Genomic DNA, 18,253 nt, shown 5'->3' with positions numbered 1-18,253 from the left:
ATAGGCCAAGAGAGAGACCTTGATAACGATTGGCTATTTTTTCAAGAGGCGAGTCAGTTGAGACAGGGCCAGGAGAGACCTTTATTTTGATTGGCTGTTTTTTTCAAGAATCACGCTGGTTGAGAAGGTGCCAGGAGAGACCTTGATTGCGATTGGCTGTTTTTCAAGAGGTGAGCTGGTTGAGAAGAACGCTCACCTTTGCCCTCTTTGCTCTTCTTCTTGAGTGGCAGGCTGGGAGTGGTGATGGGGGAGCATGGACGCACCGCCCGCGGCTTGCGCACTAAGACGGGAACAAGGAAGGAGAATGGTTAAGTAAAAGTGGCTAAATAAAAACATTATCAGCACTGTATTATGAAACATTTGCTAATAAGGCTATAAGCAAATATATTTGCCAAGGCACTCCTGTGTAACTCTTAAAAAATCTCTCCGAAACATGAGTGTAAATGGAATATTTTCATCTTGAAGTTTAAAAACAAGACTAAATTACGTTGTTTGACCACCTAATGTTTTCTAACACTGTCCCCTACAGTCCAGGAGGACCCCCTGCAGTACCTTTACTTTTCCTCTGTGGTTTGGACACGCTCTTCTGAGGGATCTCGTCCATGGAGGATGTTTCCTCGTCCAGCGATACATCCATGCAGCCATTGGGCTCCGGCCGCAGAGGGATGTATGTGTAGTCAGACTCCAACATGGTCCCATAGGTGTGAACTACAACAATAGAAAAAAGTAGTACACTCAATATTACTCCCAGTTATGTAATGTTATGAGACTGTGAACTAAAGCAACAGCCAGAGATAATTATGGGAGTTAGTGAAAATACTACAAATTGCCTTCATCAAAAACTTGTACGTTTTAACAATATGTTTTGAAAGTGGTAAATGCCCTGAGGTAGAAATTGGATTCAGTTAACAAACAAGTGGTACCAAAATATTTAAAAATAGTCCTTCCCCTAACCCCCCTCCTAGCAAGTAGCAACAACAAAACAACATAAATCGTACTCATGCGCTTCTCGTCCAGGATATTGTTTGGTGACTCCATATTGAGAAGGGCTGCCGCAGCCTCGTTGGTCTCCATGCTGTCATCTGTGCCTGACATCGTCGTTTCTATTGGTCAATCAGAAAGGGATTGTCATCAGAACATGAAAAAGACAGATTTAGAGACAAACGTGAAAGGATGTTACAATCACTAAGGGTGAATTCTAGGTCATTTAAGTAATACCAGGCCCTGTCCGGAAACAACCCCTAGCCCCTATCCCCTAGGCATGCATGCATGTGTAAAGTATCATCTCCTCCTCCTCACCTGAGAGGCCCACGTCTCCAACCATAATAGGCTCCTCCACCACGTGTAGAGTGGTGTCCACCATGATGCCGTTGGCCACCTCGTCCGACTCCATGCCTGAGTAGACCTGCATCAGGTCAGCGGCGGGCACCTGCTCTACGATGACAGCTGGAAACACGGACGGGTCATCCAGCTGGACACACAGAGAGACCAACAGAAGACACCGACAGAGACCACAGACGTTAGATCACAGAATTACATGTCTATGTCTATTGCTTCATTTTGATCTTATGGGCAATTCCATGATAACAATATTATGTTGAGACTGATTTTTCAATTTAAAATGTATGGCAAACAAAAACCATTGATTTCAAAGTTTAACAAACCATACAGCTCTATGCACAGTTGTGTCAAGTTGGCTGGATGTCCTTTGGGTGGTGGACCATTCTTGATACACACGGGAAACTGTTGAGCGTGAAAAACCCAGCAGCGTTGCAGTTCTTGACACATTCAAACTGGTGCGCCTGGCACATACTACCATACCCCATTCAAAGTCACTTAAATATTTTGTCTTGCCCATTCACCCTCAATGGCACACATACACAATCCATGGCTCAACTGTCTCAAAGCTTAAAAATCCTTCTTTAACTAGTCTCCCCCCATTCATCTGTGGATTTAACAGGTGACATCAATAAGGGGTCAAAGCTTTCAACTGGATTCACCTGGTCAGTCTATGTCATGGAAAGAGTAGGTGTTCCTAATGTTTTGTACACTCAGTGTGCAACAGAGGGAGAGCTCATTTCAACAGTGCTTCAGTGGCCCACTGGGACATTCTTATTGCTGGGAATTCCAGACACGCCCCCTCATTTCCAGCACAACATTTCCCAACACGGGAAGAGCTGAGGACATTCTCAGCTAAGGAAATTGCCAGAACTCTGGCCAAACCGTATGACACCCGTTCCAACTGTTGATATGGAAACCAAGCACCCCTGGCAACACTTTCATCACTGACCGCGTCCACCAGTGTTACCCCTAGCTTATTTTCCAGACGGGTTGCAAACAAACATCCAGGGTCTATTTAAATATAAACATTTTTGGCAACAGACCTATAGGTGGGGGTTCCCGCTTGGTCATATATAATGGTAGGGGAAACACTTTCTACAGTAGGCCTACCAATGTGACATGGCAGTTTGTTTCCCAGACAGAACATGTGGGCAACAAGCTTCTCTCATCTCAGATTCTGTGACTCAGGGGTCCTTGTGGAGTAAAGACACCGTTTTTATTTTCGGTCAGCACACTGTTATTTTCCTGTCTTCAACAGCACCACAACAGGAGGCTATGTGGATGGCACCTCTTTCCGTTAGTTTTTTCCCATAACATGCCCAAAAGGCTCCAGTTCCAACTCCAGAAGGACATGGAGCAGGCAGGACACCTAGCTTGCAGGTCCTTTACGTTAGGTTAAGCTATTCTAAATATCAAACAACCAAAAATGGTCTAATGAAAAATGTTGCAAAGTATTTTGGCCTGTTTACACTGCCTGCACTCTCATAGCCAGAGAGACAAAAATGAATTCAGTGTCAGTTTCTGAAAACTACCAGGAGATGGAGCCAGACTACAGCTCTTTGCCTGATTATCATCTATGTGCTGCTTTGTACTACCCCACAAAAAAACATTAGTGGCACATTGAAAGGCCAGTAACAACATTTTGGCTTAAAATTCCAAAATGGTGTAATGAACAACAAATAGGTTTTAATGGCATAACCAAACAATGTTCTGAGTAGTATGATTTTACTTTTTCAATCCCTAGAGATAGCCCTTGACATGTTATGGAACATTATAAGGTTTCTGCTTTTTTAGTAATTCTGGTTGAGTCGAAGTTGCTTGTAAGAGGGGTCAGCCATAGGAATGTCCATTCAAATAATTATATTTATATGGGTCAGCCATCTCTCTCTCTCCTCTAAAGCACACATATCCATTCTTGTGGTTGAACCCCAGGAATTCCAGGTGTCTAAACGTTGAGTCTTGAGCCCCAGGGAGGGACTAGGGAGTCCAAGGTTACATTCACTCAATGCTACACTTTAACCAGAGAACTAACAGTACACTAACAGCACCCTGCCACAGACAACCGCATTACGTAAAATCATTCAAACTCTAGGAGTCATTACCAAACGATTACACTATGTAAACATAGCTAAGAGTTCATTTACATTTACATTTTAGTCATTTAGCAGACGCTCTTATCCAGAGCGAATTACAGTTAGCGCATACATTATTTTATCGAACCCACAACCCTGGCGTTGCAAACGCCATGCTCTACCAACTGAGCTACATCCCCTGCCGGCCATTCCCTCCCCTACCCTGGGCGACGCTGGGCCAATTGTGCGCCACCCCATGGGTCTCCCGGTCGCGGCCGGCTATGACAGAGCCTGGATTCGAACCAGGATCTCTAGTTCAGGAACTAACAATTTCTAACAATATCTTAGTTTTCAGAACACTGTCCATCCAACATGCTGCTTTTTCATGATGTCAGTACTAATGGTCAACAGTGGGCCACGAGACCATTTGGGACCACCACTTGGGAAATATAGAGATAAAGAATGCAGTTTGTTGTGTCCTTTGACTGTAAAAGCTGAAATGTCATTGACACAACAGCATGCTGTCTATTGTTCTCAGACTAGTAGCTAGACACAATACCAGATATCTCAGTCAGTAAGGAGTCCCGTCTCGCCCTCCTTGTCCGGGTTCACTGATGCCTGCGACCTTGTGTGTGTGTGTGTGCGTGTGCGTGCGCATGTGTTTGTGCCCAGACATAAAGAGAGCACCAGTGAGTCTGCTGAGTTCACTCGTCTGTGCATTAACACCACACTGTCTCCCCTCCCTAGCAGAACCAGACCAGACAAACTGAAACCCACACAGATTCTGCTGACGGGGCAGAAGACGTCTGTGTCTGTCTGCTGTTGTTGTCTTGACATAATGGGGGTCAGTTTCAACAAAACACCTGGGGGCTTTGTCACAAAGCAGAACCAACTGCTACTACTGGGCACAGATGTCATTTCTAGCATTGATTTATATTTGGTTGTCAACTAACATGAATTCAACATGAAATCAACGAAACAGTTCAACATGTCATTGGATTTAGGTTTTAAAAAATACTAAATTCCTTTACATTGATGACTTTTTGCAAATCAAATCAGTTTTCCACGTTGATTCAGCGTCATCACATTGAATTTTGTTTAAATGATGTGGAAACATCGCTGATTCAACCAGTTTTTGCCCAGTGGGTAGCCAGCTAGCTACCTTTCCTACATATTAGCCAAGAGACACTCAACTATCTCAACAAGACAATTAAAGGTGTAAAACAGAGTATGGTATTTAGTACGAAATACACAAGGGCCACGCACACCTCCAACTCAATCATCAAGTTTGCAGACGACACAACAGTAGTAGGCTTGATTACCAACAATGACGAGACAGCCTACAGGGAGGAGGTGAGGGCTCTGGGAGTGTGGTGCCAGGAAATAATAACCTCTCACTCAACATCAACATAACAAAACAAAGGAGATGATCGTGGACTTCAGGAAACAGCAGAGGGAACACCCCACTATCCACATCGACGGGACCGCAGTGGAGAAGGTGGAAAGCTTCAAGTTCCTCGGCGTACACATCACTGACAAACTGAAATGGTCCACTCACACAGACAGTGTGGTAAAGAAGGCGCAACAGCACGTCTTCAACCTCAGGAGGCTGAAGAAATGTGGCTTGGCACCTAAAACCCTCACAAACTTTTACAGATGTACAATTCAGAGCATCCTGTCGGGCTGTATCACTGCCTGGTACAGCAACTGCACCGCCCACAACCACAGGGCTCTCCAGAGGGTGCTGCGGTCTGCCCAACGCATCACCGGGGGCAAACTACCAGCCCTCCAGGACACCTACAGCACCCGATGTCACAGGAAGGCCAAAAAGATCATCAAGGACAACAACCACCCGAGCCACTGCCTGTTCACCCCGCTATCATCCAGAAGGCGAGGTCAGTACAGGTGCATCAAAGCTGAGACCGGGAGACTGAAAAACAGCTTCTATCTCAAGGCCATCAGACTGTTAAATAGCCATCACTAGCACATTAGAGGCTGCTGCCTATATACATAGATTAGAAATCACTGGCCACTTTAATAAATGGAACACTAGTCACTTGAATAATGTTTACATATCTTGCATTACTCATCTCATATGTATATACTGTATTCTATACTATTCTACTGTATCTTAGTCTATGCCGCTCTGACATTGCTTGTCCATATATTTATTTATATATTCTTAATTCCATTGCTTTACTTAGATTTGTCTGTATTGGGTATATGTTGTTAAATTGTTAGATATTACTTGTTAGATATTACTGCACTGTCGGAGCTAGAAACACAAGCATTTCTCTACACCCGCAATAACATCTGCTAAACACGTGTATGTGACCAATAAAATGTGATTTGATTTGTTGCTCTCAACAGTGTTTCTAATAGGGAAACCAGATATAACGATCACTGGAGTATTTGCATCTCTGAGTTCCCAGTTTCGGCTATGAAAGCAAGCCCCTGTGTGTGAGGTTCCCCTATAATCAACCCAGTTCTGCTTTACCTGCCCATGTCGCCATTTCTAGCCCCACCTATATACTTTTAACATCCCCTAATGGGGCTGATAGAGGAAGTGAATGGTAAACATTACATAGTCACAGGGGTGTCATGCACCCATTATTTTAGATGGGGCACGGAGTACATGAGGATGGAGGTAGGGTGGCAGTTGAAGTTGAAGAATTTTGTATTTTTCAAACACCTGAATCAGCTTTTTCCTGCAATCAAGAGCCATGATCATTATGCCTAATTCTATGTAAAAATATATATTCAGAAAGTATTCAAACCCCTTGACTTTTTCCACGTTTTGTTGTTACAGCCTGAATTTAAAATGGATTACATTTAGATGTTGTGTCACTTGCCTACACACACAATACCCCAAAGTGGAATTATGTTTTTAGACATTGTTGCATATTAATAACAAACACAACGCTGAAATGTCTTGAGTCAATAAGTATTCAACCCCTTTTTTATGGCAAGCGTAAATAAGTTCAGGAGTAACAATGTGCTTAACAAGTCACATAATACATTGCATTGACTCACTCTGTGTGCAATAATAGTGTTTAACATGATTTTTGAATGACTACCTCATCTCTGTCCCTCAGTTCCTCAGTCCCTCAGCCGAGCAGTGATTTTCAAACACAAATTCAACCACAAAGACCAGGCAGGTTTTCCAAAGAAGGGGAAACTATTGGTCGATAGGTAGAAATGTAAAGAAAGCGGTCACTGAATATCCCTTTGAGCATGGTGGAGTAATTCAGTGGAGGCTGCTGAGGGGAGGCCGGTTCATAATAATGGCTGGAACGGAGCGAATGGAATGGCATCAAACCATGTGTTTGATGTAGTTGATACCATTCCACTAATTCCGCTCCAGCCATTACCCACGAGCCTGTCCTCCCCAATTAAGGTGCAACCAACCTCCTGTGGTGGAGTTATTAATGACACTTTGGATGGTGTTGCCAGAAAGGAAGGAAACCGGTCAGGGATTTCACCATGAGGCCAATGGTGACTTTAAAACAATTACAGAGTTTAATGGCTATGATAGGAGAAAACTGAGGATGGATCAACAACATTGTAGATACTCCACAATACTAACCTAATTGACAGAGTGAAAAGAAGGAAGCCACCACTTACTAGGGAGAATGAGGTGGGGGGGCTGGTCCAGTCAGTGTGCCCCCAAAGCAAAATTCCGCTGACATATCTTTTTATAAATAATTATGATAAAACTTTTTGTAATTAAGTTAACATCTGAAAAATTCAAAAACAGGACAAATCTGAGGGGGCATGACACCACTGCATAGCCACACCACAGATAACAACTGAAATACTTAAAAGGGGGTGCTTTTGACAGACTGATCTTTATGGAGTGCTGTAAAAACAATGTGAGTGGGTGTAAATGAGTGTATAACCACAACAGGCTTCAATAGAACTCTATAATAGCAGCTTTCAGACACTAAACTGAGCTAACCCTAATTCTGAAGTCATTACACCATGGCCCTGACTCAGGGAGCTACTTATTGACTGTAAAATCCAATATAAGAAGGCTAATCATCACAGTCCAGCAGGCTAGGCTAGCTGTGGCTTTCTTTGATTCCAACAGCCCCCATACAGAAATATAAACACTTCAGACTAGCTAGCTCCAGCGAAAACAAAATGGCCCCCTTGGTTAGCATTAGCGCTAAATGTGAATACGTTATCCCAGTGCTATTTTAAGATATTCTTTCCAGCTACCACGTGAATAGACGATGTAATCCTCAGGTAATTGACTGAGTGGGCACAGGGAGGAACCGAGAGGAGGCTTGTGTTATTTCCAAACAATGGTAGGCTTTTCAGTGGAATTAGCGTGTCACCTCACAAACAGCCACCCACAACAGGTCTGTCTGGTTAGGCCTGAACCAGTGCTATTCAGGCGAGAGGATCCAGTGACAACTCGTCCCTCCACATCTACACACACAGAGTAACCTTTGTGCCGTAAATTGACAGGTCCTGGCAAAGCCCCACCCTCTCCTCCCACACATACTAATAGAGTCCCCACTCCTGGGCCCGGTTTCCCAATGGTTCTAACGATGAACTTAGTCTTAAGATGCTTTTGGGAAACCGGGCCCAGGTCTCTCACACTTTCCGTCTCTGTCCTGCCAACAGCCCAAACTCCATTTCCCAGCTATCCCTTCCTCCTCTACACCTTCTCTCCATCTCTCCATCATGTCAACAATACAGTAAAGCCTCTGACCCGCTGACTTGCTGACTTCCCTGTTCAAATCCCTCTGACCATGTTGCTAATCAAAAGTTACATTTCTAAGTCATTTTTGGTTTAAATAATCTTTGTTTCGCTAATCCTTTCAGTATTTGTCTCAATATTATCTGTAAAAATTCACTGGGAAAATGTCTTGCTTAAAGCTGGAATCCTTAATGGTGAAACAGCACCATCCGTTTGCGATATTACAACAACAAAGTAGTTACTGCAAACAATGAACAAACAATGTTTTTTCCCCTCGGACATCATTGCATGCGCGATAGAAGAGCACAATATGTACTGCAATTTTTTTTCACCATGCTCCTCAGCGCGGAAAAAAAAACAATAACAATGGTGGTGGGGCAGCAAAGGGTGCTGTTTCCCCCTACTGCAGATTCCAGATTTAACTTTTCTATATTGGTGGTGGTACATCATGATAAGACTACTGTTATTGACTACTGCTAAATTCCAATGTAATGACAGGTACCTGATTGATCTCATCCATTCCATTGCTGGCAAACTCAAACACTAGCTCATTGGGCTGCACCACGGTCGCCATGGCGATGGAGGTCCGAGGGTAGAACGCAGACGGACAGACGGGTAGGGTGATTTCCTACCCCTCCAGGGACTGTCCAATCACAGAAAACCCACCAGACTGAACCAAAGGTTCAAAGGTCAATGTCACTGCTGAATAGTCACTGTGGGTCACAACAAAATGGCTTCCCTTCTTGAGAATCTCCAGTGGCCTCTTCACACCTGTTTATTTTATTTTCTCTGTGGTTGCCTGTTAGGGTGTGGAGCAAAGTGCGACTGAGAGACCCAGGAATCAGAGAAGAGCCGCGCTGAGCCTGGATGGAGGCAGCCTCTTCCTGGGGCCTGCTGCGTCTGGAGCATCTACACCTGCCTGAGAGAGAGGGGAGAGAGAGGAACATGTCAGTGTGTGTGTAAGACTAGTTGTGCCTGACTTTGGTGCAAAGTCGAGCCCGGGTCTCCTGTGCACCACAAAACTGTGTTAGCCTGATGAACTAAGCCTCTGGGAGAAATTTGTGAGAGGGTCCACACTCAGAGTATGTGAGTAGTGTTTATGTGTCTGAGGCGTAAGAAGTAAGAAAATATCCCAGCCAGCACAGTCCAGTTCGGGTCGGCACGAAAGTGTGAAAAGGGTATAGGAGACAACCATGGGCCTGACTATCTGCTTGCTCCCATGAAAAGACTGCTGGTTCCAGTGGAGAACTCAGATCACTGGATCATTCTTGGCTCAGAGGGCCCTAACCGCCTGCCTGCCAGCTAACAACAAACTTTCCCACAACTTTAGAGAACATTCCCTTAAAGAGTCTCATTAGGTCATTAACTAACGTTTCATAGGAATGTTCCTGTGATGTGCAAGGAATGTTTCCAAGAGACCATTCCCTTAATGTCAAATAGAACTTACCCAGAACGTGGTTACCATATTCTCTGAATTTAAAATATTAATGTTCTAGACACGTTTCATGGGAACATTGCAAGGACATTCATGTGTCCAGTTTCCTGTGTGTTAGGATAATATTCCATCAACATCCCACCAAACATACACAGAACATGGTTGCCATGTTCTCAGAAAATAAGATATCAATGTTGTAGACACGTTTCATGGGAACGTTGCAGGAACATTTCTGTGTATCAGTTGTCAGGACGTCGCATGATAGTCCCAAAGAAATATACTCCCCCAAAAAGATTAATTACACATCACACCTTGTTACTGTTGCCGAGCCAATCAAGGCCAGATTAACCTCTACTTGACATGGACATGGTGGTGTAGCAGGAAAATCGGCATACCGTGGACAAAGAGGTTGTGAGTTCAAATCCCAGGTGAGGACTGTTGAATAATAATGACTGTATAAATGAACGTGGGTCATATGTAAGTTGAAAACACTGTACAAGAAAGAACTGTGTGTGTGTGAGTATCCCTAACCTTACCAACAGACAGAGAAGTATGAATGGATCAGTGGTTCACAAATCAGGGCCTTGATTGGCTCGACAACAGTAACAAGGGAAATTTAGAAAAACATTTGTTGGGAAAGGATGTTTCTTTGGGACCATCAGGCAATGTCCTGACAACTGATAAACAGAAATGTTCTTGCAACGTGTCTAGAACATTAATATTATTTATTCCCAGAACATAGTAACCACGTTCTGGTTATGTTCTGTTTGACGTTAAGGGAATGTTCTCCTAACTCTAATGTCAAAGCATGCTAAAACGTTCTCAGAAGGTTTTTGCTAACATACATAGAATGTTCCCATAACTAAGGGAAAACTGGACACTCAAACATTAGGGGAACATTACGGTAACATTACAAAAACGTTCTCTCTCCCTAGAATTGTTAGCAGGGTTGACAGGCACTCTCACAGTCTTCCAAAACAGAATCAAAACTAGCACTGAGCACATGGAAAAATGTACCAGGCTTTCCAATACATCCATTACCCGGCTTCACATTCAGTTTCTCTTATACTCACTTGAAAAAGTGTGTGATTATAGCTGTTGCCTCAGTGAGTAGCTATATTAATCTTAAAATGCATAATCAAATTCATAGAATCCCCTATAAGTTATAAAATATATTACTATTCTATTGTAATCTACCACCATTTCATGTCAAGTTACAGAATCATGACCAATAACAAACATGACTACAGGAATCATGAAGAAGCGCTTTGGGGTTTTAGGCAGGGTTTCTGTATAAGCACTTTGGGACATCGTCTGGCTTGTCAGTCAGTGTTGCTCCACTTTCAGAAGCACATGGTTCCCTTTACTCCATCAAAGCCCAGTAGCAGTAAGTAGACTAGTCCCCCTTTGACGTCACATCTGTAGTACCTTGGGAAGAGGGGGGGTATCGTCCCCCCCCCCCCAACACCCCAAGGATGTGAGCTCACCCGGGTCATGAGGGCCAGTGTAAATGAGGGGTGGGGGGGGGGGGGGGGGGGTGGGGGGGGGTGCACATGGGTGGGGTGGAAGAACAGAAAACAAGTTCTGGAAAAATAACACAGTCCTTCTGATGGTCTCTGCCCAAGCGACCCTTCAGGAAGGAGGAAGAGATGGGTTGATGGAGGGATAGGGGGGGTCGTAGTGAGAGCGTAGCCCACATCCCACAGGCTGGTCTCAAGGGCTGTTTAGGGGAAAGGGAGTGGCAGGTGTTCTGGTTAAAGATTAAAGCGGGCGGTGTAGGGGGGAGTAGAGGAGAACTGGCAACAGTAGAGAGGGGAGAGAGAGAGAGATGGCAGCAGTACTTAGAAGCCCCCCCCCCCCCCCCCCTTACCACCACCACCCCCCAGCCGCCCCTACCTCCCCCGTTTCCTTCTCCACTGCTGCAGGGTGGGGCCTGTTTGCTTTGAAATGCCTGTGTGACTGACGAAGTGCATTCCTAGTCCAATTGTGTCTCTGTGGGGGTGGTGAGAGGGGGGGGGTGGTGGTGAGAGGGAATGGTGAGAGAGGGAAGACGGAAGGGGTTCAAATTGGGGGAGGAAAGGGGGGAGGAGGGGAGGTCAAACAAATGTGTGATTAAAAGTATCTTGTTTCTTCCCCCCTGCTTGCTTTTGGTAAATGCATAACATGAAGCTCAGAGGAGCGAGAGGAGGAGTAGAGAGGAGAGGAGGAGTGGAGAGGAAGAGTACTGAAGGTCAGCCTTTCATTTCACTCAGCCTCTCCCTCCCTCTTTCTCGCTCTCTCTTTCACTCTGCCCATTGGTAGTTTCCATGCCCACCTCTGCCACCCACAGCTGGCCATTATAAGCTGGAGCCCCCTGACTGCCAGTGCCCTTGGCATCTGCTGGGGGGGAGATTTGCCCCCTCCCAAGGAAATTGACCTCCTGGTGGGGGTAAATGGGGCAGATGGAGCCTTCAGTTCCAGGCCCCACATTAAACTACCTCTGTGGGCAGACAGTGGGCTGAGCTGACACAGTTGTATAAGTGACTCTCCGCACGCAGTAGTCACACAGGCTTGGGGCCACACATGGAGCAGACAGCACGCATAAACCTGGACTAAGTAGAATCCCCTCTCTCTGCTTCTCTGGGAAGAACATAAACATCTAGTGGTCAGGTTCATATGGGAGCCCATTCCTGGCTGCATATATTTATTTCAGGCATATTTAATTCTATGCCTAGCTGCTCATAGACATCATAAGTACTGTATATGACATCATTTGTACTGCCCAACTCCAATGCTCCCTTCAAGACTTAAAGGGACAGTTCACTTCAAAGTCAAGTTCAATCACTTAAAATGTGTGAGTGTTTTGTGAATACAGGCCCTGAGAAACATAGATTTTTGATTGAACTGTCGCTTTTAGATAGGACAGAATATGGTATGACCCCTACAATCCTGTCTCACTTCTCTCTTCAATTTCCCCTTACTCCTTATGCCGTCCACCATAACTGTCAGTAGGTTGGTTGAAATTCTATTACGTTTGTTATCTTAGTCAGAGTTTACAGATAGGCTTGTGACTAAATTAATCATTTGCACCCTCCAATCACAACAGGCCAGCAAAAGCCTGTTATCAAACCGATAGAAACATAGAAACACTTTTTTATCTGATGGGTTTAATGCAAGGTGTGTGTGTGTGTGTGTGTGTGTGTGTGAGTGTGTGTGGTGTGCGTCATGTGCACTTGTTTGTGTATGCGAGTGCATGTGCGTGTGTACTTGTGTGTTTATGTGAATGTGAGTGCACATGTGTGTCCTGTATCCCTCCTGTCATCGCATCATTGATCTGGGTGGCCCAGTTGGCACAGTGTTGAGGGTAGACAGGGACACTACAGACAGTCAGTCATTAGAGAGACCTGTACAGTATCCCAGAACACATGACAACAGCTGCTTTGTCTGCACAGGCAGCGGAAGGCTGAGATCACTCTACGTCAGTCAGAGGAGAGGAGAGGAGGGGGAAAAAGCAGAGCAAAACAGAACAGCTCACCAGTTAAATGTAACTAAATGTAATCTAAAACGTAATCTTGTCACGCCCTGGCTCTGGGGACTCTAGTATGTTGAGCCAGGGTGTGAGTTTTCATTGGTGTTCGTTCTAGTATTGTGTTTCTATGTTGGCCAGTGTGGTTCTCAATCAGAGGCAACGTGAATCAGCTGTTGCTTGTTGTCTCTGATTGGGACCCATACTTAGTCAGCCTGTTTCCCACAGTATGGTGTGGGATCTTGTTCCTTTTGGTTTGTGTTTGTACCGTAGGACTTCACGTATCGTTTGTTGTTTTGTTCGTGTAACATTAATAAAAAGCATGTTCACCTTCCACGCTGCGCCTTGGTCCTCCTCTGTATACGACGAGCGTGACAAATCTACGTAATCCCCAAAAGTAATTATTTATCATGAGAGGGCCATAAACAATAAATAGTAATGCTGCATACTCAAAGAAAGGTTAACATCACACCTTTCTGGCAAAAATAGTTATAAATTGCTGAGGTGTAGTCACTTTTGTGGACACGTGCTCAAGTACACAGTACAAATATGATACAAATATGAAAATATGAAATATTTTATATGTTGTATTTCCTATTCAACCAAACTGTATGAATAAGGCTTGAAATGACTTATATGCTTTCTAAATATGGTATAATCAAATTATAAAATGACTAACTATAAGATTTCACCTTCCATATAAGTGTAAAATACATATTTGTATGTTTAGTGTTAGAGAAAATATGCATATTTTCTAAAGATCTCGCTTGATCAAAATGTCTTCCCCCACTGCTGTGAACGTCACACTGAGCTTTAGCTTGGCTTCCTGAACTCGTTAGGAACTCGCCTTTCATCTCATATTAATCTGGTCCGTCTACAACAAACAAAGTGTTTTTTGTTTAAAATCTATGAATGGTTTTAGATGACTTTGATCAAGTTGGCTATAAATCGATCTCTGAATGTGCTAGAGTGACCGCTTCCTTCTGCTGCACTACGATATAAGGATCGCAGGCATGTGCTTTGTCAGCCAGAAGTTGATGGACAGTCAGAAGAGCGAATGAAATGGTAGGAGGGACATCCCAGCTTCAACTGGTGCCAGATTTCACATCCTACTTCAAACAGGCTAAAGAGATATTACTCAGGTATCCGTGAGAACCAGGGCTACTGCTCAAAGCAAGCCATTCAATCTACGGTGTCCATAGATAGATTTATAACCGAAAATGTCTGTTGGAACCTGTACCAGAACCACGCAAGTCCCCTAAACAGGGGATTTGAGTGTTACTCAATTTCACAAGCCTCCATAGAGCAAATAAAGTGTGACTTCAGCGTGTGTGGAGCCACTCTTGGCCAGCTTCAGGCTACTTGAGTACTGGGGCACACTCTTTTCAGGCCACTTCGATACAAAGTGATTTTCATAGCAGGTTAGGAGAGCATTTTTTGCTAAAACCTTACCCTTTTCCTAACCTTAACCTCAGTCTCCTAAACTGCTAAGTTAATTATCCTAACCTGCTGTGTAAGTTCTCCTAACCTGCTACGAAAAACTAACTTTGGTATCGAAGTGGCGTGAAAAGAGTGTTTCCTCTTGAGTACTACTGGAGTTAGTAGAAGTAATTACCACTCCACTGTGGCCAACGTCATGTGACTAATGGTTGGTGTGCTCCACGCTCTCCCTCCCTCTCCCTGCCTCAAACAAACATGCCTGTCTGTTGTAGCGCGTCCTAATGTCAGCTCTACATGCTGTTTGCTGAGGAAGAGTAGCTAGCAAAGAACAAACAGCAGAAGACTGCTCCGCCTCTCCCGGCGCAAAGTGACTGGCATTCGCAATTACAACCAATTAGAGGCCTGGGGTCTGTTCAAAAGGGAGCGACGTTACAGAGCGTTGTATTGTGTAGAACAGACATGACTGTCTGTCAGGTGGAATAGAGAATAGTGTCAGCTCTATTTGTTAGACATACCTTTGTATCTGCAATGTTCTGAATGTTTCACGAAATTGAATACACCCCTAGCTTCATGAACAAACGCACAGCTTCCAGCAGGCCATTATTTCCCCCTCTTCGCTCTCCTCAGTTGAGCTCATTGTTGATATAGGGTGGTTGGAGCATGCTCCGGTCGTTCTGGTATAACTATGTGATGGGCGGTAGTAGTATGGGAGGTGTTGCTTGCTCAAACACTCACTCGCCCTGTATCGAGAGAGTGAGATCATGGCCGCAATGCAGTCAGCACAAGAGTCTCAGAATTGCTCCTGATCTGATGAGCGCTTTTGGGGTGAAAAGGGAGAAATGAGAGAGGGAGGACACGGAGGAGTGTGGAGTACTTTCCTGCTTGGCGATAATAGCGAGGAAACAGACTCAGACTGGCATTCCTGGCATTTCAGGCAGAACACGCTTGGTTTTCCAAATGCGATGTTGGACGGAGATGATAGACAAGACAGTGGGCATAAAGTCCTCTCTTCACTATCCAAACACCGCAAAGGTTAGGAAAACTGACCCACTGCAGTCAATTAGAACAGCTCATCACAAAGGGAATATATGCCTCCACTTGAGTGGTTAAGTCTCAGTCTGAGAGAGACGGAGAGAAAAGCTTAGCCTCAAATGTATCTCCAGAGCAGTGGTTCCCAAACTGTGGGGCGCGCACCCTAGGATGGGTCGGCGGGGGGGGGGGGGGGGGTCAGAAGTCTTCTTTTTCTTTTTGAACTTTTTGAACTTTCAACTTACTCTTAAAAGTTGTAATAGTAGAATGCACAAGGAGCAATTTCGAAATTGGATAGTGCATCATCAGTTTTCCTCTTGTCATGTCAGTCATTGCATACCTTGTCCAGATCATCTAGCCCATGTCAGATAACGTTTTCTTGTAAACTTTTTGGATATTTTGTTGTAATGTTTGAGTCATGCAAATATCACATGAATACACATTACACATGACAAAATGTATGGAAGTGTAAGAAAATGAGCTTTAAAACTGCAAAATGTTCTCTGCACCCCATGAAAAGATTGCAGGAAATAACCTTGACATTTTCTCTCCGTCAACAAGGGGGGTGTGAACGGGAGTGGGGGGGGGGGGGGGGGGGGGGGGGCGGATGTTCCCCAATGCTGGAAGGGGGGCCTGAATGAAAAGGTTTGGAACCCCTGCTCTGGAGCATGGTCTCGTTCCCAGAAACTTCCAGCTATTAGCCTGGCAAAAGTGAGGCTACATTGAAGGTAAACCAATTCAGCTGTATTTACAGAGACCTGACCTAAGAGAGCAAAGCAAAATACCAATGTACAAGTTGGCAGAAAACCCCAGAAAAACTGAGGACAACGCCACTTTTTTGTGGTCATCAAGTGTAGTCAGCAGAGAAGTGCTGTTTTGCAGGAATCCTTCTGGGTTCCTGTTGGGGAAATGACTCAGTGGTATTAGTCTGGTGTCAAGTCAGTCCTGGAGCCCTGCTATAGTAGAATCCTCTCAGGCCCGGCACTGGCTATCTGTTTGCCTGGACTGTTTGGCCTCATGCACATCAACAGGGAAAGAAAACACATGGTTTTAGCAGACCAGAGGCTAAGACATTTATTTCATTCAACATCAACAGCACACCCCTACTGAGTGAGACAATGAAGTAGCCACTTCCCTGACATGGTCACAGACAATTAAACTTTAATATAGTATTTTAGACATTCAAGTTGGCAAAGCTAGTTTTTTTGAGACATCATCTCACACCATGTCCCATGTTAGCAATAGAAAGCACAGACAACCTTTCAAGGCAAACTAGCCCAGTTGATTGGGAATTATCCAGAGGTCATAGTCCTATGAGGTGACTGTTTGCTAATTCAACAGAGTGAAGGGACAGCAATTAAGAGGCTGCTTGCCAGACAAAGAATTTGTTGTTAACTGACTTGCTAGTTAAATAAAAAATTGCTCACAATGCTCACAGTCACGGCATGTTTGAACTTTGAAAAAACTTTATTGGGTAATAGGAGGTTGCAAGTTGCCATGCCGGGGCGAGATATATGGCCAGAAAGGAAGGCCGGGAATATAGGCATCCTATAACAACAGCCAGTAAGAGAGAGTGCGGCCAGTAAAACAAAGCGAGACAACAAAACATGCTGCTGTTATGTCTGCACTCTGATATGCCTGAGTTAGTGGTGCTGCATTAAGAGTAACATTAACACACAGTTCAACAGTGCTGTTATTGTTCTGCCATGCCTGACGTATGGGATTGATTACTCTGTTCCGTATGAGTCAGTTGAGTTTGAGATTAAACAACATCGAGTTGATAATGGAGTTGTCATTCTAAACACAACAGCTGCCTCCAAACCAACAGTGATGTCTGTGTGTTGTAGAAATGCACGGCGTCGGCTGGCATGCCATGGCCAAATGAAGACAGAGATAAAAACAAGGCAGCAGCACCCAGACAGGTGCTGCTAGTGCTAACTTTCTATGGCACTATAGCATTCTTTGGTGTGTGACAACAGACTGGGGATCATAGTGCTAACTCGCTCTGGCTAATTCTGAAGAGCTATGGCTAGCATTCTGTGGTGTGTGTGACAACACAGACTGGTGCTGCTAGTGCTAACTTGCTAAGGCTAAATCTGGAGAGCTATAGCTAGCCCTCTGTGGTGTAGCAACTCAGACTGGGGCTGCTAGTGCTAACCCGCAGCTCATAGAGCCACATGAGTGCCTGTTAATCCATTATTATTTGCATGGTAATTTACTACTTTTTAAAGCAGAAAGATCAGTTATGTGTGTAGTCTCAGCCATGATGAATTTATTGATCACAGTGAGATGACCAAAATTCACATGACTTCTGCATTGAGTCTTCATACGGATGTGGGAGAGTTAAATCATACAAATCTAGGAATGTTTTTTAAATTATCAATTGTATCTTACGTGTAGCCTACACAAGTGTCCTGATGCTTTGGAAACATATTGTCACACACACCTTATATCATGGCCGACCATACCATGCAAGAGGAAACAGAGAGAAGAGGGACTGGAAAAGTGAAAATAGAGGCGCCAAATATAATTGAGAGAATTGAAACAGCAGCCACAAACTGACCTGTGAAGTTCGTGCTGACAGGAAATGCATCACTGGGTTTCAGGGACTTCCTGTCTGTTAAACCACATTCAGTAGAAAACTTCTCTCTCAGTGCAAGAGTGGAAAGTTATTTCGCACAACTCCCCCTCCTTCCTTCTAACTGACTGATTCGGTCTTTGAC

General features: G+C 44.4%; 1 protein-coding gene across 1 annotated transcript in view; it reads right to left on the bottom strand.

Moving 5' to 3' along the window:
* LOC311104662 (ETS-related transcription factor Elf-1-like) overlaps window positions 1-18,253 on the bottom strand; it is a 58,274-nt gene that overhangs the window by 16,913 nt on the left and 23,108 nt on the right. Inside the window, exons 2-6 of the mRNA XM_084146533.1 lie at window positions 8,624-9,040; window positions 1,300-1,471; window positions 999-1,103; window positions 553-708; window positions 197-280 (exon numbers count right to left, since the gene is read on the bottom strand). Coding sequence (XP_084002659.1) covers window positions 197-280; window positions 553-708; window positions 999-1,103; window positions 1,300-1,471; window positions 8,624-8,695 — 589 coding nt within the window. The 5' untranslated portion in view covers window positions 8,696-9,040. The remainder of the gene's footprint in view (window positions 1-196; window positions 281-552; window positions 709-998; window positions 1,104-1,299; window positions 1,472-8,623; window positions 9,041-18,253) is intronic.

This window comes from Coregonus lavaretus (genome assembly GCF_964263955.1).
Source record: "Coregonus lavaretus genome assembly, chromosome: 29".
Classification (NCBI taxonomy): domain Eukaryota; kingdom Metazoa; phylum Chordata; class Actinopteri; order Salmoniformes; family Salmonidae; genus Coregonus; species Coregonus lavaretus.
The sequence above is the reverse complement of the archived record's forward strand: the minus strand, read 5'-3'. Positions and strand labels throughout refer to the sequence as shown.